General features: G+C 41.6%; 2 protein-coding genes across 6 annotated transcripts in view; both read left to right on the forward strand.

The window, feature by feature from the left end:
• Window positions 1–11: 11 nt before the first annotated feature.
• RPP21 (ribonuclease P/MRP subunit p21) lies at window positions 12–7,995 on the forward strand. 4 transcript variants are annotated; one of them, XM_056556264.1, is made up of 6 exons: window positions 12–149; window positions 2,341–2,403; window positions 4,224–4,324; window positions 6,734–6,816; window positions 7,036–7,167; window positions 7,318–7,995. In XM_056556264.1, the coding sequence occupies exons 1-6, from the start codon at window positions 90–92 to the stop codon at window positions 7,404–7,406; spliced, it is 528 nt and encodes a 175-aa protein (XP_056412239.1). In that variant the 5' UTR covers window positions 12–89; the 3' UTR covers window positions 7,407–7,995. The 4 variants fall into 4 exon arrangements, with proteins under 4 accessions (XP_056412239.1, XP_056412241.1, XP_056412242.1 ...); XM_056556266.1 differs by lacking the exon at window positions 12–149 and adding an exon at window positions 352–775; XM_056556267.1 differs by lacking the exon at window positions 12–149 and adding an exon at window positions 352–769.
• A 6,310-nt stretch (window positions 7,996–14,305) lies between these two features.
• The window catches only part of CEP97 (centrosomal protein 97), a 31,948-nt gene continuing 23,872 nt past the window's right edge, over window positions 14,306–22,381 (forward strand). Inside the window, exons 1-3 of one of the 2 annotated variants that reach the window (XM_056556272.1) lie at window positions 14,306–14,492; window positions 18,568–18,710; window positions 21,262–21,420. In XM_056556272.1, the coding sequence (XP_056412247.1) occupies window positions 14,441–14,492; window positions 18,568–18,710; window positions 21,262–21,420 (354 nt within the window). In that variant the 5' untranslated portion in view covers window positions 14,306–14,440. Of the gene's footprint in view, window positions 14,581–18,567; window positions 18,711–21,261; window positions 21,421–22,381 lie in introns of both variants that reach the window. The other variant, XM_056556271.1, reaches the window with a different exon arrangement.

Below are 22,381 nucleotides of genomic sequence, written 5' to 3' on the forward strand. Positions count from 1 at the left end.
CCCTGATTGGCCCCTCACCTCTCCACCAGTAGCGCTGTGACAGCAGGTGCCATGTCTGGTGTCGGGTCAGGTGCTCGCCTCCCGCCCCGATGTGCGCCTTCTCTATCAGCCCCTTCCTGTGCTCGGGCTGCAGCACGACCTCCAGCTCGGTAAAGCGCTCCTTGTCCCGGTGCCTGCGCTGATAATACAGGGTGCCCTCCCGCACCACATAGCAGGCTGCAGCCTTGCGGATCTTGCGCTTGACATTGCCCTCGGTGCCCGGGGCATAGGGCTCCCTTTCATTGGTGAGATAGCGGAGGATAGCCAGGTAGCTCTCCTCACTGGACATCCTCCTGCCGGCGGAACTCGTATGGGTGCACCGCTACCTCTGACAGCTCCACGAGGAACTGCAGAGAACGGCGGAACGTCTGACCAAGGCACTTCTCACGGAAAGGCAAAATGGCTGCTGCACCACCGGAAGTGACGAATAGACCATGGGCGGGGTTTCAATTTTAACCAGCAAACAAAAAAGAAACACTTCTACACATAGAACACGCTTTAAAGTGCGTCTCTAGTTACAGGAGCTGATTTGTAGTGCGGCGGCCATTTTACCGGAGACCTCGTTCAGTATTTGTATGATAATCGTGTCTTCCTGTCCGCGTTGAACTGTAGACCTGCCAGCCTGACCTCTTGTGTCCAGGAGTGGCTTTATGGAAGTGGAGGGAAGAGCTCATATATATCGAGTTGGGGGATCCTGCGGTTACCTGTGGGGCGTGATAGTGAAGACAAGGTAGAGGTATAATGAGGTATATGTAGTCTTTTGAATAGACTGTGATTGTATTTCAACAATACTTTTCACAACTCTTAATAATTATACTTGTATGTAAACCTGCTATAAAGCAGCATCTCGAGGCTGCACTCCAACGCTGGGAGTTGTAGATTTGCAACAGCTGGAGGCACACTGGTTGGGAAACACTGATCTGAAGACTTTCTTTAGCTACAGATTGATAACTGGTAGATCAGTGGGAACCGGACCTCCTGTAATCACCAGAATGAAAAGCAAATGTCCTGCTGAATTTGGCAATTGTTGGAAACCCACTACAGTAGTCTTCAACCTGCGGACCTCCAGATGTTGCAAGACTACAACTACCAGAATGCCCGGACAGCCTGTAACTAGAGACGCACTTATGATGGCCCCGACATATGATCATTTCAACATATGATGGCCTCTCGGAGCCCATCGTATGTTGAAGGCAGCATCGACATATGCTGCTGCTGTGTGTCGGGGCCATCGTACAAACAGCTATCTGACAGCGCTGACAACTTCAGCAACTGACAGTTGTTTAATGTGCCCCGTGTGCCCCGTTCTGCCTCCTGTTACTCACATGCTGTCCTGCTAACTCATACAGGCTTCCACTGGGAGCTCCGTGTAAGCCCCCCCCCCCATATATATATATATATATATATATATATATATTTTTTTTTTTTTTTTCATTCAACTGGCTCCAGAAAGTTAAACAGATTTGTAAATTACTTCTATTAAAAATCTCAATCCTTACAATAATTATCAGCAGCTGAAGTTGAGTTGTTGTTTTCTGTCTGGCAACAGTGCTCTCTGCTGACATCTCTGCTTGTCTCGGGAACTGCACAGAGTAGAAGAGGTTGGCTATGGGGATTTGCTTCTAAACTGGGCGGTTCCCGAGACACGTGTTATCAGGGAGCACTTAAAGAATATCAACTCAACTTCAGAAGCTCATAAGTACTGAAAGGATTAACATTTTTTTAATAGAAGTAATTTATAAATCTAACTTTCTGGAGCCAGTTGATATATCAAGTTTTTTTTTCATAGATAACCCCTTCAACTGTCATAAAATGTCAAAACTTTTTTCAGATGACATTAATGCTTTAATCTTGGTATAACCTGTTTAAAGAGAAGCCATTATCACCAGTTTTCAAATGAAACTGCTGTCACAATGATGATCAGGAGAAGTGTATTCGAAACGTACTGCAGCTTGGTGATCGACATTCCCCCTGCATGTTGGGTGTACAGCCCAGGCTCCATGACACCAGGATGGCTGGACCCTGCGCAGATCACTTTGGTGGCTCGTTCACACAGCAAGTTACCGTTTAGTCACATGAGAACAATTTTTATTAAAAAAAATAAATGTCTGTGTTTTTTTGTTTTTTTTTATACTGTTTTTGAGCCAAAGCCAGACTACATGCATATTGACATGGTTTTGCAGTGCACTTTTTGGTCATGTAAGTTTTTAAATGTAAAACAAGTATTTCTTTTTCACAGATTCAATCTGAAGTAAAATGTGGATTTCTTGTGTGAATAATCTCTCTGCTTCATTATTGTAGCTGAAGATGGCAAGTCAGATTAAAGACAAAGAAGCTTTTCAAAGACTAAACTTTCTGTACCAGGTAAAAGTTGCGCACACTGTTTTCTTTCATGTCACTGAGGTTATACATTAGGGAGGAGATTTATTAAAACCTGTGCAGAGGAAAAGTTGAGCAGTTGTCCATAGCAACCAAATTGCTTTTTTGATTAAGCCCTTAAAGGAGAACTCCAGACCATAAAAATTGTCCCCCATAGTGCCGGCAGTAAAAAAATAAAGATGTACATACCTTCCTCCGCTCCCCCGAGGCCTCCGGTAACCGTCTCCTCCGCAATCCACTTCCTGGTTGCTGGTGGTCGGATGAATCAGCCAATCACCAGCCGAAGCACAGTCCGAGTCGGCCGGCGATAGGCTGAGCAGCAGTGTGACGTTTTTGGCCCCGGCCGCAGGTGCCGGTGTAGTGAGAAATTTTGTGTCCTGAAGCATTTTCACACTGCCTATTGCCGGCCGAGTCAGACTGCGCTGCGGCTGGTGATTGGCTGATTCATCCGACCACCGGCAACCAGGAAGTGGATTGCGGCGGAGACCGGAGTTGGTTACTGGAGGCGCGGAGGAAGGTATGTACATCTTTATTTTTTTACTGCCGGCACTATGGGGGACAATTTTTATGGTCTGGCGTTCTCCTTTAATTTATGGACTCGGCCCATTTTGCCTTAAGGACCCGGGCAATTTTAGTTTTTGCACTTTAGTTTTTTTCCTCCTCCCCTTCTAAAATCATCAAAAAAAAAAAAAAAAAAAAAAATATATATACATATATATACATATATATATATATATATATATATATATATATATATATATATATATATATATATATATATATATATATATATATATTTTGTGTGGTAAAATAAAAAAACACCATTTTGTTACTTTTGGGGGCTTTTTCATTTCTATGCAGCGCACGGTAAAAATTACACTTTAACTTTATATGTAGGACCATACAGTTACAAGGATACCCAATTTATGTAGGTTTTATTTTACTACTTACAAATTTTGGTGCATGTAGTTTTTTTTTATGTTTAAAATTGTCATCTTCGGACCCCTATAAAAATAAAATTAAAAAAATTGTCATACGGGGCTATATGAGGGCTCACTTCTTGCGCCGTTGTCTGTAGTTTTTTATAGATGGGACTTTTTGATCGCTTTTTATGATATATGAAGTAGTAACCAAAAATGCACAATTTTTCAATTTAACGAACCTTTGTATTTTAATAGATTGGACATTTACGCACACGGTGATACCACATGTGTTCATTTTTTAATAAAAAAAAAAAATGGGGAAAAGGGGAGTGATTCAAACTCTTATTAGGGGAAGTGCTAATTCAGATTTATTAATTTTTTTTTTTTTTTTTTTTTTTTTTTTTCTTAAGGGATTGTTTAAATTTCATTACTGTAGCTGCCGCAATCAACTTTTATTGTGGCGTCTAAAAGGGTTAATGCCAGAAATAGGCCCAATCGATGATGCCCGGCATTAATTCTGGGTCCTGGCTGCTGATGGCGGTCGGGACCCACCAGGTTTGAAGCATGCTCAGCTTGTGGGCATGCTTCAAACACCGGTAACGGGACCAGGGTGTACAGGTGCAACAGCCCATTACCCCAAATCAGAACACTGCCAGGGAGCCACGGGAGCGCCAACCCCTACATACATTTGTGGATGAGCCTTCTTCCAGGGATTATTCTGTGGTTATAATAAAATTTGTTCTTTAAAGACGAAGGATGGACCCAAAGTGTATTCCCTCTGGTGGGTCAGGAGACCCACCCACCCCATTGTGACTCTGTAAACATAAGTGACAGACTTTATAAACAGTGTAATCCTACCATTTTTTATTTTCTCTCCCCTAGGCTGCACATTGTGTCTTGGCTGCAAACCCTGAGAATGTGGAACTCGCTCGATTCTACTGTCATACAGAAAAAACTATTGGCAAACGTTTAGTTTTAAGGCAGTAAGTTTACTTTACTTGGAATAAGCTTAAGACCACTTTATAGGGAGCTGATATTTTACTCGTGCAACTGCATAAAGACACAAATAAATCCCAGGAGTAATTTCTTGTATCTCTGTATAATAAACTCAGTTGAAGGAGTTATTCAAAGATGCAAATGTGTCCTATATCCACAGGATAGGAAATTAGACTGCTGGCACCAATACAGAGAATGAAGGAAAATTGTCCACTGAACAAATGAAGCTGCAGCTCTTTATTCATTCTAAGGCTTGTTTATACAGCAGATTTTCTGAGCGGAATTCCATGGGAATAGTCCACTTAGAAATTCTGCTGCAATGGGATTCTGCTGCACTATGCACATGGCGGGAATCCAGATTCCGGCATCCGCAGAAACAAAAATTTGTTTCTATGGATTCTGCTCAGAAATGCATTGCCGTCTATGAAGATGGTGCATTTCTGAGCGGTTCTGCTGCTGAATTAAGCAAATGTGCTGCATGTAAGCCCGTGTCTTCCAGGCTGATAATCCGCCCATTTTTGTTTGTATGAACAAGGCCTTAGTGAGAAATTTCCATTCTGGGATAACTACTTTAACCTCATGAAGACCAGTGCAATACTGTAGCACAAGCCGCAGTCTTTAGTGGACCTAAGCTGTACTGAAATGTTGTATTACGTCAATGCCTCTGTGCTGGAGTAATTTGGACGAAAGCTGTTATACATGACTGCAGTCCTGTTTGTAGCAACAGAAAAACTTTTGTTCTCCATTTCATTGCTTATATTGGAGGCACCAAGGAAGATTATGGGAATGTTAAAGGGGTTATCCACCAGAAGGTGATTTTAGTACATACCTGGCAGGCAGTAATGGACATGCTTAGGAAGGATCTGCGCTTGTCTTGGGGCTAAATGGCTATGTTGTGAGATTACCATAACACTGTCTAGCTTTTTGTGAACTGGTATTTCCTGTTTGAGTTTCCTCCTTTGTCTACAAATCCCATAATTCCATTTTCCTCCCTCCCACACATCAGCCACCCCACCCATTGAAACATAAATGAGCTGCATCCATTCAAAGACCTGTGGTTTTCAATCAGGGTGCCTACAGCTGTTGCATTAGTTGTAGATTGATCTCTCTCCCACCAAGCGATCGCTCCACCCATGAAGCAGACAGGCTCCCTGTCATCAGCTGACTAGTGAGTCAGGTCTCGGCCACATTGCAACCTGGGAAAAATCTGAGACAACAGTCATTTTGTATGCTGTTAAATAAATATTGGGTGAAAATCACATTAGAATTGTAAGAAATCCATCACACACAGGAACAGACACTATTAACTACACTAACTTTACAGCCCCTGTAGCATAGTCAAATAAAAAAAAATCCTGGAATACCCCTTTAATGCGTAAAACATTGGAGTTGGAGTATCTCAGATGTTGCCATTACAGCTTTGTTACAGCTAACACCCGCTGTAGACAAAATAGACACAACTCCTAAACCCTCACAATTTTGGTTCCATGTGTTTACAACTGTATAGAAACTACACCCCATCGGCTCTATATGACTTGGATGTTTATGGCATCTGGATGTAGTGTCATAGCTGCTTCCCTGACTGTGGCCAATTTATGGGGGTCACAGCAGTTTCCTAGGCTCAAGTGCTGTAGGGTAACAATATTTTGTTTTGCAAAGTGCTGTCCTATAATTTTAATCTATCACGGTGTCTGTGGCCATTTTAATTTCTTCAGACCCCTATCTGATTTGTAGCTCTTTACCTCTAATGATGGTGGATATCTAGACAAATCGCTGTTGGCAGCTAACCTAATGACTTATATCTTACTAGCCTGTTAATTATCTAAAGCATACCCGTTAGATCCAACAAAAACATTTTTTTTTATAATCGGTCAGTACCTAATACTGACAATGTACATCAAATTTATGTGTCTAGCACCTTTTATTACATTTTTTTTTTTTTAATTTAGCTCTCTAGTCTGAATTCCTATCAAAGGGAGGGGGCGTGGCCTCACAGTGCAGGTCTCCGCCCCCTCCCTCAGTATGCTGTCTGCTCACATCTCCGCTATCATTAGCAAAACTACAACTCCCAGCTTGTCCTCACTGACAGTAGCGGGACACAAGCTGACAGTGGGAGGATTTTTCCTCCAGCTGTGAGCTCTGCACTCACAGCTGTCAATCAAGGAAGTGTGTCCATGACATAAGTGATGATGCAATGACACAGCAGGACTAGTATGTGTCCAAGCAGGCAGGGGGGCAGTTGTTTGACTGGCTTTTTTTTTAGTATGAAATACTGAGAATTTTCTAATGAAAGAAATTGTAAAACCTACTGGTTGTGCATGTTTTACAACATATCAAATGTATTTGTATCTCACAGTGCCCATTTAAATATGTATAATACTTGCCTCTTTTTCTAGGGATCCTTCTATAAAAAGAACAATTTGCAAGAGATGCAGCTCTCTCCTACTTTCAGGCATCACATGTACTGTAAGACAAAGAAGTAAGAAATCAGCATTTTTTTTTTCTTCTAAAGGAACAGACCCTGTAGAGTACTGTATAATATACACAAGACTGCCGCCATGCTCCACACATGCCAATTTTCTTAAATGCTGATATATAGTCACTGCCTAGTTCAATAATCCTTTTTTAGATATTTTTACAATAATAATGTCAAATAGGGCATTTAAAGAAACAAAATAACAGTTCCTTTTTCATACAGAACGTCGAGGACAAAGACTAACTATAGTCAGATGTCTAAGCTGCGGACTTACTAAACCTTTCCTAAATAATCCAAACTACAAGCTCTGGAGTGAACAGCCAGAAGCCCTACTAGAAAACCAACCAAAACCAGGTACAAAGGGTTTGTTATATTTGTGTGTGTGTTTCTTTCAAATGTGTCTTGTTGGTGGAAAGATTATTTAAATTGTTGTAATTCTCGTAGAACTTATTCCCATTTATTTTTTCTACTATAATATGTGTTGTTTTAATCCTCTGTGCCTAGATATGAACCCTGGATCTCATCAAAACTTACCAAAAGAAAGAAATGAATCTTCTGCCGAAACACAGAATGCTATCAAGATTACCTCCTAGCATGTTACAGCCCACTCCCTGTATTATGAATGGGAATGAATGGGCACTTTTATTTTCAGATTTTTTTTTTTTTTGTTAAACTTTGTGCTTACAGCATGTGGTGTGTGTGACTAAACTAGACATTGGATGTCATGTGTAAAAACTAGTGCAAGGAAAAACACTGCGTCTCCAACAGAAAATAACAATGCTTGCTTTCATTTTCTAACCCTTCACTTGCAGAATGAGTTGTAATCTGGTTGTTGTGATTAGACCCACTGTTTTCCTTGCTCTAGTTCCCTGTCTATATTAGATGTGGGTGAGATATACTATACTATAATGGAGGGTGCATGTTAAAGGATTGTCCAGTATAAGAAAAAATGCTGATTCTAGTTTGCACTCCGGTCCAGTTTGTGTCTGGTATTGCAGCTTGGCACCACTGAAGTGAATAAGACTGGGCTGCAGTACTACACACAGCCTGTTATAAAAAGGATTTATGCTGCACTGGACAACCCCTTTAACTGTGAACAGAATTGTATTACTTACTCCTCCATAAAACATTTCATATTGCTGATAAGTGTAAAACTACTGTAAATAAACTGACAACTCTATACCTAAATGCTGTATATCTGTTTGTTTTTTATGTCCTCCAGGAGACATGTCACACCCTTATATTAGTTTTTGTGTGAATTGATGGAATCCTTTGATTAAATCTGTTTCTCACACCAGTGCGTGAGGACATATAGGAATAGAAAAAAACAGAGCTAATTGTTTCTAAAACAGCACTACACCTGTACTCGGGCTGTGTGTGGTATTCAACTTGGCTCCATTCACTTCACTAACTGAGCTGCCATACCACTCACAACCTGAGGGCAGATGTAATGCTGTTTTTGGAATCTGAGTTAAAGCCTTTAAAGGGGTACTCTGGTGCTAAGACGTCTTATCCCCTATCCAAAGGATGGGGGATAAGATGCCTGATCGCGGGGGTCCCGCCGCTGGGGACCCCCGTGATCTTGCACGCAGCACCCTGTTACAATCAGTCCCCGGAGCATGTCACGCCCCCTCACATATGCTTGCATTCAGGGGGCGGAGTGTCACACAGGGGCAGGGCCGTGACGTCACAATGCTCCGGCCCCCGTATTCGCCAGTAATCAGACCCGGAGCGAACATGCTCCGGGTCTGATTGTAACAGGGTGCTGCGTGCAAGATCACGGGGGTCCCCAGCGGCGGGACCCCTTCATTCAGGCATCTTATCCCCTATCCTTTTGGATAGGGGATAAGATGTCTTGGCACCAGAGTACCCCTTAAGGACTTAGGACGTACCTGTACGTCCTAAGCCCGCTCCCGGTGTTAAAAACGGGGTCACGCCGTGACCCCGCATCACACCGGGTCTGTCCCGGCTGCTAATCATAGCCAGGCCTAATAGCGCGCAGCATCGATTGTTGTGCCGCGCGCTGTTAACCCTTCAGACGCGACGATCAAAGTTGACGACCAAGTCTGAAAACGAAAGTAAATGCTTCCCGGCAGCTCAGTCGGGCTGATCGGGACATCGCAATAAAATCGCGATGTTCCGATCAGCTGGGACGCAGGCGGAGGTCTCCTTACCTGTGTCCGCGTCCTGAACTACAGGCTTGAGCAATCGATCCTCTATTTCACCGATCCGTGCAGAGCTATGGCTCTGCAGGGATCAGCATAGGAGATCAGTGTGTGCAGTGTTATAGGTCCCCATGGGAGCTATAACACTGCAAAAAAAAGTGGGGAAAAAAAGTTAACAAGTCATTTAACCCCTCCCCTAATAAAAGTTCAAATCACCCCCCTTTTCCCTTAAAAAAAAAAAAAAAAACTTAATAAACATATGTGGTATCGCCGTGTGCGTAAATGTCCAAACTATAAAAATATATCGTTAATTAAACCGCACGGTCAATGGCGTACGCGCAAAGAAATTCCAAAGTCCAAAATAACGTATTTTTGGTCGCCTTTTATATCATGAAAAAAATTAATGAAGAGCGATCAAAAAGTCCGATCAATACAAAAATTGTACTGCTAAAAAAGTCAGATCACGGCGCAAAAAATTAGCCCTCATACTGCCCCATACGTGGAAAAATAAGTTATAGGGGGTCAGAAAATTACAATTTTAAACTTCTAAATTTCCGTGCATGTAGTTATGATTTTTTTCCAGAAATACGACAAAATCAAACAGATATAAGTAGGATATCATTTTAATCGTATGGAGCTACAGAATAAAGATAAGGTGTCATTTTTACTGAAAAAAATGTACTGCATAGAAACGGAAGCCCCCAAAATTACAAAATGGCATTTTTCAATTTCGTTGCACAATGATTTTTTTTTTTTATTCCAGTTTCGCTGTAGATTTTTGGGTAATATGACTGAGGTAACTGCAAAGTAGAATTGGTGGCACAAAAAATAATCCATTATGGATTTTTAGGTGCAAAATTGAAAGGGGTTATGAATTTTTAAAAGGTGAGGAGGAAAAAACTAAAGTGCCAAAACCGAAAACCCCTCAGTCCTTAAGGGGTTAAGCAATGACTAAGGCATGACAGGTCAATCTGCATTGTATGTCGCTATTTGACCAACTGAATTAGTAAATAAGCATGAAATAAATAATGGAATGGCTCAATGTATAAAACCAATTAGTTAGATCGAGTTAGCCAGCGATGCACCTGTACCCTGATGTATAAATATGGAGAATAAATAAACAAACTGGTGCTCAAGACCTATTTAGATAGGAAAATGGAAACTGTATTAGAACAGATGTAAAAAGTGGCAAAATCAGCAGAACCGAGAACTAAAGGGGTTTTACCAAAATTAAAAAATGATTCTGTGAGGGAAGGCAGCTTATGTCTTTATTACACTTTAAAAAAAAAAATGTACACGCATACATCTCCTCCTTCCTGCTTATGACATATAATATGGCAGTGTGCCATCCTTCCTTGTGTGCTAGAAGAATCTTGGTCTCTGTAAGGGTGGGTTCACACCACGATTTTCTATACAGTTTTTGGATACGGTTTAAAAAAAAACAAAAAAAAAAACGTATGCAACTGTACAGAAAACCGTGCCCATAGACTTTCCATTCAAAACCGTATGCACCATATTGCATACAGTTGCCTCCATTTTTCACACCACACGGTTTTTTACTTTTAATTTTTTTCTGGACAGAAACCGTGGCCTACCACGGTTTTTGGTCCAGGTGAAAAACCGTATAGACCCGTATAAGTTTATTTATTCATTTTATTTTTTAACATGGGAGTCAATGGGAACTGTACAGAACTGTGTGTCTGTACAGTTCCATTCAGTTTTTACCGTACGGTTTTTGACTGCAGTTTATTTTCTTGGAATTTCAATCAAACAAGTGAAAGTTTATTCATAATGGAGTGAAAAGTTCAAAACGTATGCGGTTTTTTTTCTTAAAAAATGGATGCAACCGGACATCACTTTTCAAACCGTATACAGATAAAACTTTGTACACACGTTTTGATACAGTTTAGTCAGGTTTTGAGGAATCTGGTTTTTTTTTATCAAAAACCTGAAGAAAAAACTGTTGCAAAAACTTGGTGTGAACCCAGCCTAAGTAAATTCAGAAGAATCTGTCTACAGCACTGGTTTTGTGTCTAATGTCTTCTCCCAGGCCTGTAAATTTTTTCCAATTTGGCCTCAAGCAACATATTAAAATGGGAATCCTTGAATTTCCCTGACAATTCCCTGGGAATAGCCTTTAGAAGTTCCATAGAGAATGAATTGAGCGCTGTCTGTACATGCGTGCTGCTGCTCCATTCATTTCTTGGCTAACTAACCTCTGAATTTATGGGAGTCCCAGTGGTTGAACCCCCATGATCTGCTAGTTATTGCCTATCCTATGAATAGTGTATAATTTTTGATCTTGGGATGAACCATGCTGCTTTTTTCTGTTTCAATCACTTAAATGGAGATAAGCTGCAATACCAGACACAACCAATTGAGCAGTGCAAACTTCTGGTAATGCCAACTTGTAGTGCCCCCCCCCCCCCCCCCCCCCCCCACATTCCTAATTCATGGTTGAAAGGTAGCTAAGGGTACATTCACACAGCAAAATTTCCGCATGCAGAATTCTTCACAGATTCTGCATCAAATTAAAGCCCAATAGACTTCAAGGGGATTCCGTACTTCCATTCACACTTCAGCATGCGGATTCCGCATGAAATCTGCACATGCCAGAAACCACCTAAATGAATGTGGACTTGGAATTCGTACAGATGTGCATAAATTCTGTTGTGTGAATATACCCTTAGTCTGCACAAAAACACCAGGTATTTTTGTCTGTCGGTTTGTCATCAGACCTGCATTAAGACTTGTGACTATAATAAGTGCCCAAAAATGCATCTGTAGTCAATGGGCAGCAAAATACGCAGCTGATTTTGCTAACAATTGACTTCAATGAGTCAGAAAATACACAGCAGCAAAATATAGCTTGTGTGACCCTACCCTTTTACATATCAAAAAAAATTTCATATTACATTTAGAATTTTCAACTTTAAAGGGGTGCTCCACTGCCCCAGCATTCGGAACATTTTGTTCCAAATGCTGGGTGCAGGCTGCGGGGGTTGTGACTTCACGGCCACACCCCTCGTGACATCACCACCCCCTAAAAGTGAAGGGCAACATGTTGCAGATATGCTGCATATTTTCTGCAGCAGAAAATAAACCAAAGGCAGGAATGGATCCAGCTGGGAGGGGCAAGTATAACACTTTTCACTTAACACTTTCACTTACATTTCACCTTCCAGATGAATCTACTTCTGTCTTTTGGCTAATTTTTTGCTGCAGAAAATGTGCAGTATATGCAATGTGTATTTCTAGCCTTAAAGTGTACCTGTCACTTGGAATTTTTATATAATGTAGAATATATATATTATCTAATTATATATATATATATATATATTTTTTTTTTTGTAATATACATTGTTTAAAAAAAGTGTATATTTTTGGGTGAAAAAAATCCTGTCTTGTCTCTGCAGCTGTGTCTCTGTGTAAAGACAAAATACAGGAAGTTTGAGTGGACAAGCAGGGTTCCGTGTGCTGAGGCCCTGTGACATGTTCCTGACTCACAGCAAGATTATTGACAAGCCAGGAGTCTTCACCGAGCCCTGCTTGTCCCGCCCACTATTTTGTCTCTGCAAAGATGCAGGCAATAGCTGCAGGGATATAATTTTTTACCCCAAAATATACAATTTTAACCAACGTATATTACAAATATACATATGTTTTCTACATTATATAAAAAGTATTTTACAACTTCCGCCCTACACGTCTTATTGTGGGGGATGTCTACTGCTGAAACCCCTGCAGTTTCTAGAGTGGAGCCCCATATCTCCCTGTACATGGAGTGGTATATTGGCACGTGCTCCCTGTACTATTTATGGAAGCACTCAAGTACCTGAGTACTACGTTTGTCTATCGCTGGTGCTCCCATAGACAGTTTTAAGGTACTTAATAAATGAAAATAAATACTTACCGTAATAAAACCGTATCCTTAGTAATTAGTACCTGATCGGGGTCTGAATGCTGGGGCCCCCACAATCTCCTGTACAGGGCCCCAGGTCTTAGCCGTCTCTTCCCCTCAGCATGCTTCAGCCACCACACTTGGAGACCGCTGGTGCTGAAGAGAAGTGACGCCTGCAAGAGACGGAGCCTGCATTAGGAGGTGCTGTGGGGTCCTAGTGGTCCCCTGCATTTAGACACTTAGGGGGAGATTTATCGAAGGATTTTGATTGTTTTTTCCTGTCTAAATTTGTCGCACAGAAAGTCAGTCTAAATGTGAGCAACTTTTTTGTGACTTTTGCTCTAGAGGATTTTTAGAACGTGATGCATGCTAGTCTGTTTTAGACAGAAAAATGCATTGGTGCTGAATTTATCAAAAGTGACTTTTCAGCGACAAGTCTCATCGGCTGAAAGTACGCTGAAATGTCAGACCATGTTGGAGCAGGTTTAAATACAGTCTAAGGGTACGTTCACACGCGCAGATTTTTTAGCGGGTTTTCCACTGTGTATTTGAAAGTGGGCGGGCTCTTCTCGGCTGTTCGCAGCAGATTTTCCGCGGTGGAATGTACACTGCGGAAAACCCGCCGCAGGCCCCATTGAAGTCAGTAGGAACTTTGGTGGAAAATCTGCTGCGGACAGCCGAGAAGAGCACGCCCACTTTGAAATACGCAGCGGAAAACCCGCTAAAAAAAAAATCTGTGCGTATGAACGTACCCTAAAGCATAGATGCCGAAGTCTGTGCACAGAATTTATCAAGAGTCGTGCTCCTTTTGATAAATTAGGCGCACAATCGACCGGCCTAACCCTCTGTAGTTTGGTCTATATTGATGCGGGACATAGACAGCTTTGATAAATATCCCCCTTAGAATAGGGAATTAGTTTTAGTTAAAGGGGTACTCCACCCTAGACATCTTAACCCTGTCACGCCCCCAAACATAGACATGAATGGAAGGGGCGTGGTGTGATGTCACGTCTCCCGCATACTGTTTAGAATACCAGGTGCTGCATGGAGATTGCCAGCAGCGGGACCCCCTCAATCAAGCATCTTGTTCCCTATCCTTTGGATAGGGGATAATATGTCTAGGGGGTGGCATACCCCTTTAAGTGGCGCAGATGTATCAAATTGCCTAAAACTAAAACTGTCTGGTGTTGCCAATAATAACCAATCACAGCTCAGCTTTCATATGTTAATACGTTCTGTTAAAATGAAACCTGACCTGTGATTGGTTGGTTGTTATGGACAAATCAGACAGATCTGATTTTAGACAGATTGATACATCTGGGCCAGTGTTTCCTTTCCCAGGATATTCTATTCTATCCTAAACTTTAGATCTACTGTATGAATATTACTACAGTAAATGATATTGGTGCAGTACTGACAAAAGGAGTATGCAGTTCCATGAGAATCCACTAGGTGGTAGTGTGGGCAGATAGGAGTATGTTGCGCAGGCGCAGTGTGTGGTACGGAAGTGATGCGGTGACACTTTTTCGGTTGCCGGGGAGCTGAGAAGCTGCGTTGTAACATGGCGGGGGAGGAGGTGACATCGTCTCCAGGAGAGTCTACCAACGAGATAGGTAAATGAAATGCATTCAGACGAGTCAGCGGCTGCGGAGCCCTCCATGGGGTGTCGGTGCGGGATTGCTGGGCTTTGCTGTGCAGACGGTAATCACTAATTTTCTGACGCGGGGACAATAGCGGGCTCGGGGCTGCCGCAAGGGTTCTTGGGAGTTGTGGTTTTTCCAGTTCTACAGTTGACCGTTTTTGCCTGTGGCAGGACTACGTTTCCCGTCATTCACGTTCATTGTTATTGTGACGGTTAATGTGACAAGCAAATCTCTAAAAACATCACCTCTATATTCTGTCATATTCTTCATGGTTGTTGTGCACAATACCATATCTTTATATGTCACCTCCTCACAGTTTACCTATTATGTATTCTGGAGGTATGAAGATATGACCCTATAATGCAGTGGTCTTCAACCTGCACACCTCCAGATGTTGCAAAACTACAACTCCCAGCATGCCCGGACAGCCAACGGCTGTCCGGGCATGCTGGGAGTTGTAGTTTTGCAACATCTGGAGGTCCGCAGGATGTAAACCACTGTTATAATGTATTCCTTTTACATTGCACCACAATGAAATCAAATAAGAATGGAAAATCATAATTCCAATCCTGACATCTGTGTGTTATGTGGAATAAAATAGACGTGACGCCATAACACTGTTCACCTAAACATTGGAGACATTCGCCAGGGGTACCCCCACTTTTACCAAGGAGAATAGCGCAGCAAGCAGTGTGACATTAAAGCCATGTGTGCACGCTATTTTGATGTCTCATAAAATGGCTAAAATTGCAAACTTATATATTCAGCTCAACAGCAAAAAAGCTATAGCCCAAAAGTGATAGTTTGCGATTGGAACAAATTTCGCCATTAATTCCCCCCCTTAGGTTACTAAAGTCAATACAGCCATATCTTTATGTCATTATCTTATGTCAGTTGCTGGAAAAAAAAAAAAAGCCAACGATTAATTTGGCAAATGTGACAATCACAGCCTTAAAATGAGTATGTATGTGGATAAAGCCATTTTCCCCATTGGATTTCATTGGATCCAAAGTAAAAAAAAAAAAAAGTTGTTTATTTTGGCCCAGGAAAAAACAAAAAACAAAAAAAACAGGCAGAAAATCTTTGTGTGAACATAAGTCATTTAAGCCGTATGGTTGACAGATCTGTCATGGCTTTAGTTCTGACACAGTTTACACAGAAGTAGAATAGAGATGAGCAAACTTACAGTAAATTCGATTCGTCATGAACTTCTCGGCTCGGCAGTTGATGACTTTTCCTGCATAAATTAGTTCATCTTTCAGGTGCTCCGGTGGGCTGGAAAAGGTGGATACATTCCTAGGAAAGAGTCTCCTAGGACTGTATCCACCTTTTCCAGCCCACGGGAGCACCTGAAAGCTGAACTAATTTATGCAGGAAAAGTCATCAACTGCCGAGCCGAGAAGTTCGTGACGAATCGAATTTACTGTAAGTTCGCTCATCTCTAGTACCCAAGAGACCATCCAGCTCCTTTATTTGTGTCTGGACTGGAATCTCGATGAAGGTTTGAACTTTATCATTGGATAGACATACACAGAAACTTTTGCCTTAAAGGGGTATTCCAGGAACAAACTTTTATTTTATTTTATTTTTTTTAAGATCAACTGGCTCCAGAAAGTTAAACAGATTTGTAAATTTACTTGTATTTAAAAATCTTAATCCTTCTTATGATTATCAGCTGCTGAAGTTGAGTTGTTCTTATCTGTCTGGAAACCGTGCTCTCTGATGACACGTGTCTCGGGAACTGCACATAGTAGAAGAGGTTTGCTATGGGGATTTGCTTGTACTCTGGACAGCTCCAGAGACAGGTCTCATCAGAGAGCACTTAGACAGAAAAGAACAACTCAACTTCAGCAGCTCATAAGGACTGAAAGGATTAAGATTTTTTAATAGAAGTAATTTACAAATCTGTTTAAATTTCAGGAGCCAGTTGGTATATATATATAAAAAAAAAAAGTTTTTTCCTGGATAACCCCTTTAACTCATGCAACCAAAGATCACAATTTCACCTGCCTATGACCCCACAGGTCCAGTAATTCATCCAGGATGGACATGAAAAGCTTTATAACCAGAACCATCCATTAATAATTAAAAAATGACTATCAATAAAAAAATATATATATATATTGGTCAGGTCACCATCACTAGAAACAGCAAGGAGAAGCGTGCGGTAGAGCTGCACTCCTCTTCTCAGAGCTCCATCCATCACGTTGCAGATGACTGGCTTTATAGACTGTAATGGATGCGGTCTCTTGCAGTGAGCGCCAGACAGACATTTTTTTTACAAATGGGACTTTTTATCACATTTTGTTAAGTTGTGGCCCTGTTCTAAATTTTTATTATTATTTTAAATGTTTCCTATAATTTTCACTCAGTACCCCAAAAAGAGAATGTGAAAACAAAATAAAAAAGTAAAACTAGTCAGCATTTACAGTTACACCCTGCATCCTTAACGGGTTAATAGTTCGGACAATTATGTAGAATTCGGACAATTTTGTAGAGATACCAAATATGTTTATTTTTATTATGTTTTATATAGGAAAAGGGGGTGATATGAACTTTTAATATGAAAGTTAATGTGTGTTTTTTTTAAATTTTTATTAAACTTTTTTTTTATTTTTTTTTAGACTTTATTAGCTCACTTAGGGGACTTTTAGGAGGAATCATTAGATTCCTCATACAGATCAATGCAGTTCTATTGAACTCCATTGATCTATATACTCCTACCTCTAGAGTGGATTGCCCCATTAACTTGCCCGGCACCCGGAACTGTATATCCTGGGCATCGGGTGATAGGATTTCCACATCCCTGTCACCCAAGTGAGTGGAATAACACTTGTATAAAGCTCCTCATGATCTAGGTTGGAGGTGAAAGCTCTGTATATGGGGAAGCAGCTAGCAAACCACTATTTAATGGGGTATTCCTGTGAAAGTGATACTTACCTACCCCAGCTTCTGTTCCAGGGACTTCCTTTTGCCTTGCTTTTCATCTCTTCTCACTGCTTCTGAGACAAGGAGTCCAAGCAGGACCTGCCTGCTCATCACTGGTAGAAGTAGGACACCACTGCAGACAGTGACTGGCAGAGCGGGCAGGTCCTATTTCCACCTCGCCTCTTGAAATAGGGGCGTAGAGACAAACTGTAGGTGACTGCAGAGGACCAGGGTTATGAAATATCAATACTGCACATTTATGTCTCTCACACCATTAATAAGAAACTTATACAGTGATCCCTTACAATGGCCTCAACATACAATAGTTTCAACATACAATGGTCTTTTCTAGACCATTGTAAGTTGAAACCAGACTCAACATACAATGCTACAGACAGTCCAGATCTGTGAAACGTGTCAATAGCCGGAAGAACTGACCAATCAGAATGGGCATTTTACTGGTAAAACCCCTGTATTACTGAAGCGTATGCACTGACTGGTGTCTGGTAGCGCCCCCTATAGTACAGAGAGGTATTACATGTTCTGTACACTTTACCTGTACCAGGGTTAGCTGCTCCTTTGGACACAAGGTGAGGACGGCTCCATGTTACTTTTTTAGGACACTGTGTACTGTACAGGACCCTGAAGAAGCTTCTGTCCTCTACATAGATCAGTGTTTCCCAAGCAGGGTACCCACAGCTGTTGCAAAACTACAACTCCCATCATGCCCGGACAGCCTTTGGCTGTCCGGGCATGCTAGGAGTTGTAGTTTTGCAACAGCTGGAGGCTCCCTGCTTGGGAAACACTGACATAGACAGTGATTTACAGCTCCCAGCAGATCTTTATTACTTATATATATGTAAGGGGGATTTGCTTTATTTATATTAGTTATCTTCTTGTTTTTCTTTTAATTTTCACTTTTTCCTATTTTGGATGAGATTTTGGGTCTTCAGAACCAATTACCAGGTTTCCATAGAGTTCCGGTCTCAACATACAATGGTTTCAACATACAATGGTCGTCCTGGAACCAATTAATATTGTAACTTGAGGGACCACTGTACAACTATACATCATTCACCAATGTTATCTGACCCCCTTTTTATTATATTTACCTAAGTGACCGTGGCGGATCTGTCTGGCCAGGGCCTGCAGAAGCTGAGCACCTCATTGCCATGTGGAGCAGAAACTCGCACTCTGATTCTGGACAAAAATCAGATCATCAAATTGGAGCATCTAGAGAAATGCAAAAATCTTACCCAGGTTAGTAAATAGGATGCTGGTTTTAAAGTTTTCACAGTCCTTTTTCATTACATTAAAAAGTGTTTACAAAGCATTAAATTCTATGCTTGAAAACAGTCACTAGTTTTATGCTGCTCTATCTGAGGGGGCAGAGATACTGATCAGAACCAGGGCTGTGGAGTCGGTAGATAAATGTTCCGACTCCTCAGTTTTTTGTACTTCTGACTCCGACTCCTCTGTATTAATATGCAAATGCATTTTATACATTCCTTGAAGGAAAGAAAGGCAACATACATGTCACAAAGATATCAGTGACTACAGCACTGATGGGACACAGTCAAGAGAATACACAATGATATAAGTGACTTACAGGCAGGGCCGGACTGGAATCAAAAATAGGCCCGGGCATTCTAGAATAAGCAGCCCATTTTTTTGGTGGAGGTCCAAATGCTGAGACCCCCACCATTAACCTTGGTTCAAGTGGCTCTCCAGCTATTGTAAAGCTCACCTGGGTCATTACTGGGTGCTCACCTGGAGCGAGTGGAAAACTCGTGTATCAACCCACCAAGCAGGGTAACAATGCTGGAGACATCTGCCGAGCCAAGGGTTCAGGAAAGGGCTTGCCAAACTTGGAGAAAGTACCATGAAATTATGCAAAAAAATCCTGTGGTTTCCAGTGTGGAAAAGAAGGATCGGACCAGAGAAGTGATGTGGAACAAAGCTGGACCTCTTTATTGAGAATAAAGCAAAGTAAACAGGATAACGCGTTTCAGGGGACAACGCCCCTTCTTCAGATCAGTGATAATGCTATACAGTACATACAGGGTTTAAATACAGTTACATTTGGTGCCAAAATAAAAGGGGGAGGGGCCAAACTACAATGCAGTGAATGAAGCATCACTTGCAGAAAAAACAAATAATCGACATTAGCATGAATAAAGACAAGTAGAATCAAGATGAGAATACAATCCAGGTGGTGACATGCAGGAATGACATGCCAGTGTAGTACAAAAGTGTTGGACAGATTATTGGTAGCCGGGGATCTCCGTGGTTGATCCGGACCGTGGGCGGAAGTAGTTGTCTCTAAGGTAGTGGCGGCCATGTCTGAGAGCAATGGTGCCTTGTCATAGAGACTTTTGGTTGTTTTAAAACAAAAACAAAGCTTATCTATATGAACCAAAAACAAAATCTGTAAAACCTAGAAATGGTTTATACTAATCTTGAAATGTAGTTATAGGCTTAGCAAATGCAAATCAATTCAATGTATAGGTCTAAGGAAGAGAATTGCCTCTACCAGATCCTCTTTCATAAAGGCTCTTAAGTCAGACTATTATTTTTAGGGCTGAAAATAATCTTTTGACACTGACTTGGGTGGGTGGCATTGCAGTAACTATTTAGTCGGAGTCGGTGCATTGTTTGCCGACTCCGACTCCAGGTACCCAAAATTTCCTCGACTCCGACTCCACAGCACTGATCAGAACAATGTATTACATACATCTTGTAATGCAGTTGTTTTACAGCACATTTTTACAAAGCAAAAAGGAAAATGAAACATGTAGAATCATGCAACTTTGTAACTGACTGTATCTTCAAATTATTCAGTCATACTGCTGTTTATTCATATATGTTTTGTGTCCAGCTGCAGTGAATAGAGGCCGGCATTCATAAGAAGATAACATTCTACTTTACTAATGGCATCTTAAAATCCAGAAACAAGAGTCCATGATGGTTACAGGTGAACCTTTGCATGATGAGAGAGAACCAAAGCATTTTGAGCTAAACTAGCTTCTAATCATTGCGATGGATTAGAATGATTTGAAGATGTCATTAAAGGGGGTTATCCACCATAAGGTGACTTTAGTACTTACCTGCCAGACAGTTATGGACATGTTTAGGAAGAATCCTTGCTTCTCTTGGGGCTGAATGGCAGTATTGTGAGTCCACCATAATGTTGCTGCTTTTTTTTTTTTTTTTGTTAAATGGCTATTTCCTGTTGCTGTTCCCTCCCTCCAACTACAAGTCCTAGGATCCTTTGTTTGTAAGTGTGAGGTCGCTTTTCTTTCCTCCCACACATCAGCCACCCCACCAATTGAAACACACCTGAGCTACCTTTCATGCTGTGCCATAATAATCACCACCCCTCACCCCACACACCCATTCAGCAGTCTCTCCACCCATTGAAATACAGACAGGCTCCCTTTCAACACTGACTAGTGATGTAATGTCTCGAGTTGCACTTTAGCCTCAGAAAAGCTGAGACAGCAGTCCTTTAGTATGCTGGAGAAAATGAACATTGGGGCACTTGGGGAACATTGCAAGATCACCATCAAACACAGGTACAGACACTTTATTATGAACTACACTTATCTTACAGCCCCTGTAGCACAGTCAAACAAAAAAGAATCCTGGAATACCCCTTTAATAAAGTAAGAGAATTTTTAGCTTCTGATGAGTGCCGGCTTCTTTTCACTACAGCTGTTGGTTTGGACTTGGGTTCCTTGGTTTCGTGCCCCTGCTGGGTGAGCTCCCTACCTTCCTGTTTATGTCTTCTTTTGTCTCTGCCTTATTGCAGCTCTCTGTGGCCAATAACCGCCTTGTTCGGATGATGGGAGTTTCAAAACTGGTCCATTTGCGAGTATTAAATCTACCTCACAACAGTATAGGATATGTGGAAGGACTCAAAGACTTGGTGCATTTGGAATGGATTAATCTTGCAGGAAACAATCTGAAGGTATATCTGGTATAATTCTTTGTTAACCCCTTCCTGACCCATGACATAAATGTACGTCATGACCGTGAAGGTTTTCCCGACCTATGACGTACATGTACGTCATGCAGATACTGTACACTACTCGCGGCATCCTGCCACACCGGTAGGATGGTGGCTATCACTAATAGCCAACCATCTTGCCTCGGGACCTAGGGGGGTTTCAACCCCCCCAACACACACACAGCGACTGCTCCTATCAGCTAGTCTAATCTGACTAGCTGATGGCAGCATTTCAGACATAAAAATCCTGAGCAGCGCGGTGTGTGTGTCCCGATCACGGGGATCGGGACACACACACTGCTCTGCTAGGAGTCAGCAGTGTCCCTTACCCGTCCCGAGCTGCCGACACTGTGCCCGCCTGCATGCTTCTCTTCCGGGTGAAGCAAGTCCAGTAAAAATCCCCCTAGTGTCCTAAACCTGTTACTGCATCTTTTGTGCACTAAACACTAACATAGTAACATAGTTCATGAGGTTGAAAAAAGACCAGAGTCCATCAAGTTCAACCTATAACCCTAGTGAGTCCCTACTGAGTTGAGTTGATCCCAGAGGAAGGCAAAAAACCCTCATACTAGAGGTAAAAATTCCTTCCTGACTCCAAATATGGCAGTCAGAATAAATCCCTTGATCAACGTTCTGTCCCTATAAATCTAGTATACATAACCAGTGATGTTATTATTTTCCAAAAATGCAGACCCGTTTTGAACTCTTTTACAGAGTTCACCATGACCACCTCCTCAGGCAGAGAATTTCACAGTCTCACTGCTCTTACAGTAAAGAATCCCCGTCTGTGCTGGTGTAGAAACCTTCTTTCCTCAAGACATAGAGGATGCCCCCTTGTTATATATACAGCCCTGGGTATAAATAGATCATGGGAGATATCTCTGTAAGGTCCCCTGATATATTTATACATAGTTATTAGGTC

This window comes from Hyla sarda, chromosome 2, assembly GCF_029499605.1.
Source record: "Hyla sarda isolate aHylSar1 chromosome 2, aHylSar1.hap1, whole genome shotgun sequence".
Classification (NCBI taxonomy): Eukaryota; Metazoa; Chordata; class Amphibia; order Anura; family Hylidae; genus Hyla; species Hyla sarda.

Coding starts and splice junctions, on each gene's coding strand:
- RPP21 (XM_056556264.1), top strand. CDS start 90: ATGTGCGCCTTCTCTATCAGCCCCTTCCTGTGCTCGGGCTGCAGCACG. Junction 2,404..4,223: donor GACTAAACTTTCTGTACCAG/GTAAAAGTTGCG, acceptor TCTCTCCCCTAG/GCTGCACATTGTGTCTTGGC. Junction 6,817..7,035: donor ATGTACTGTAAGACAAAGAA/GTAAGAAATCAG, acceptor TTTTTCATACAG/AACGTCGAGGACAAAGACTA.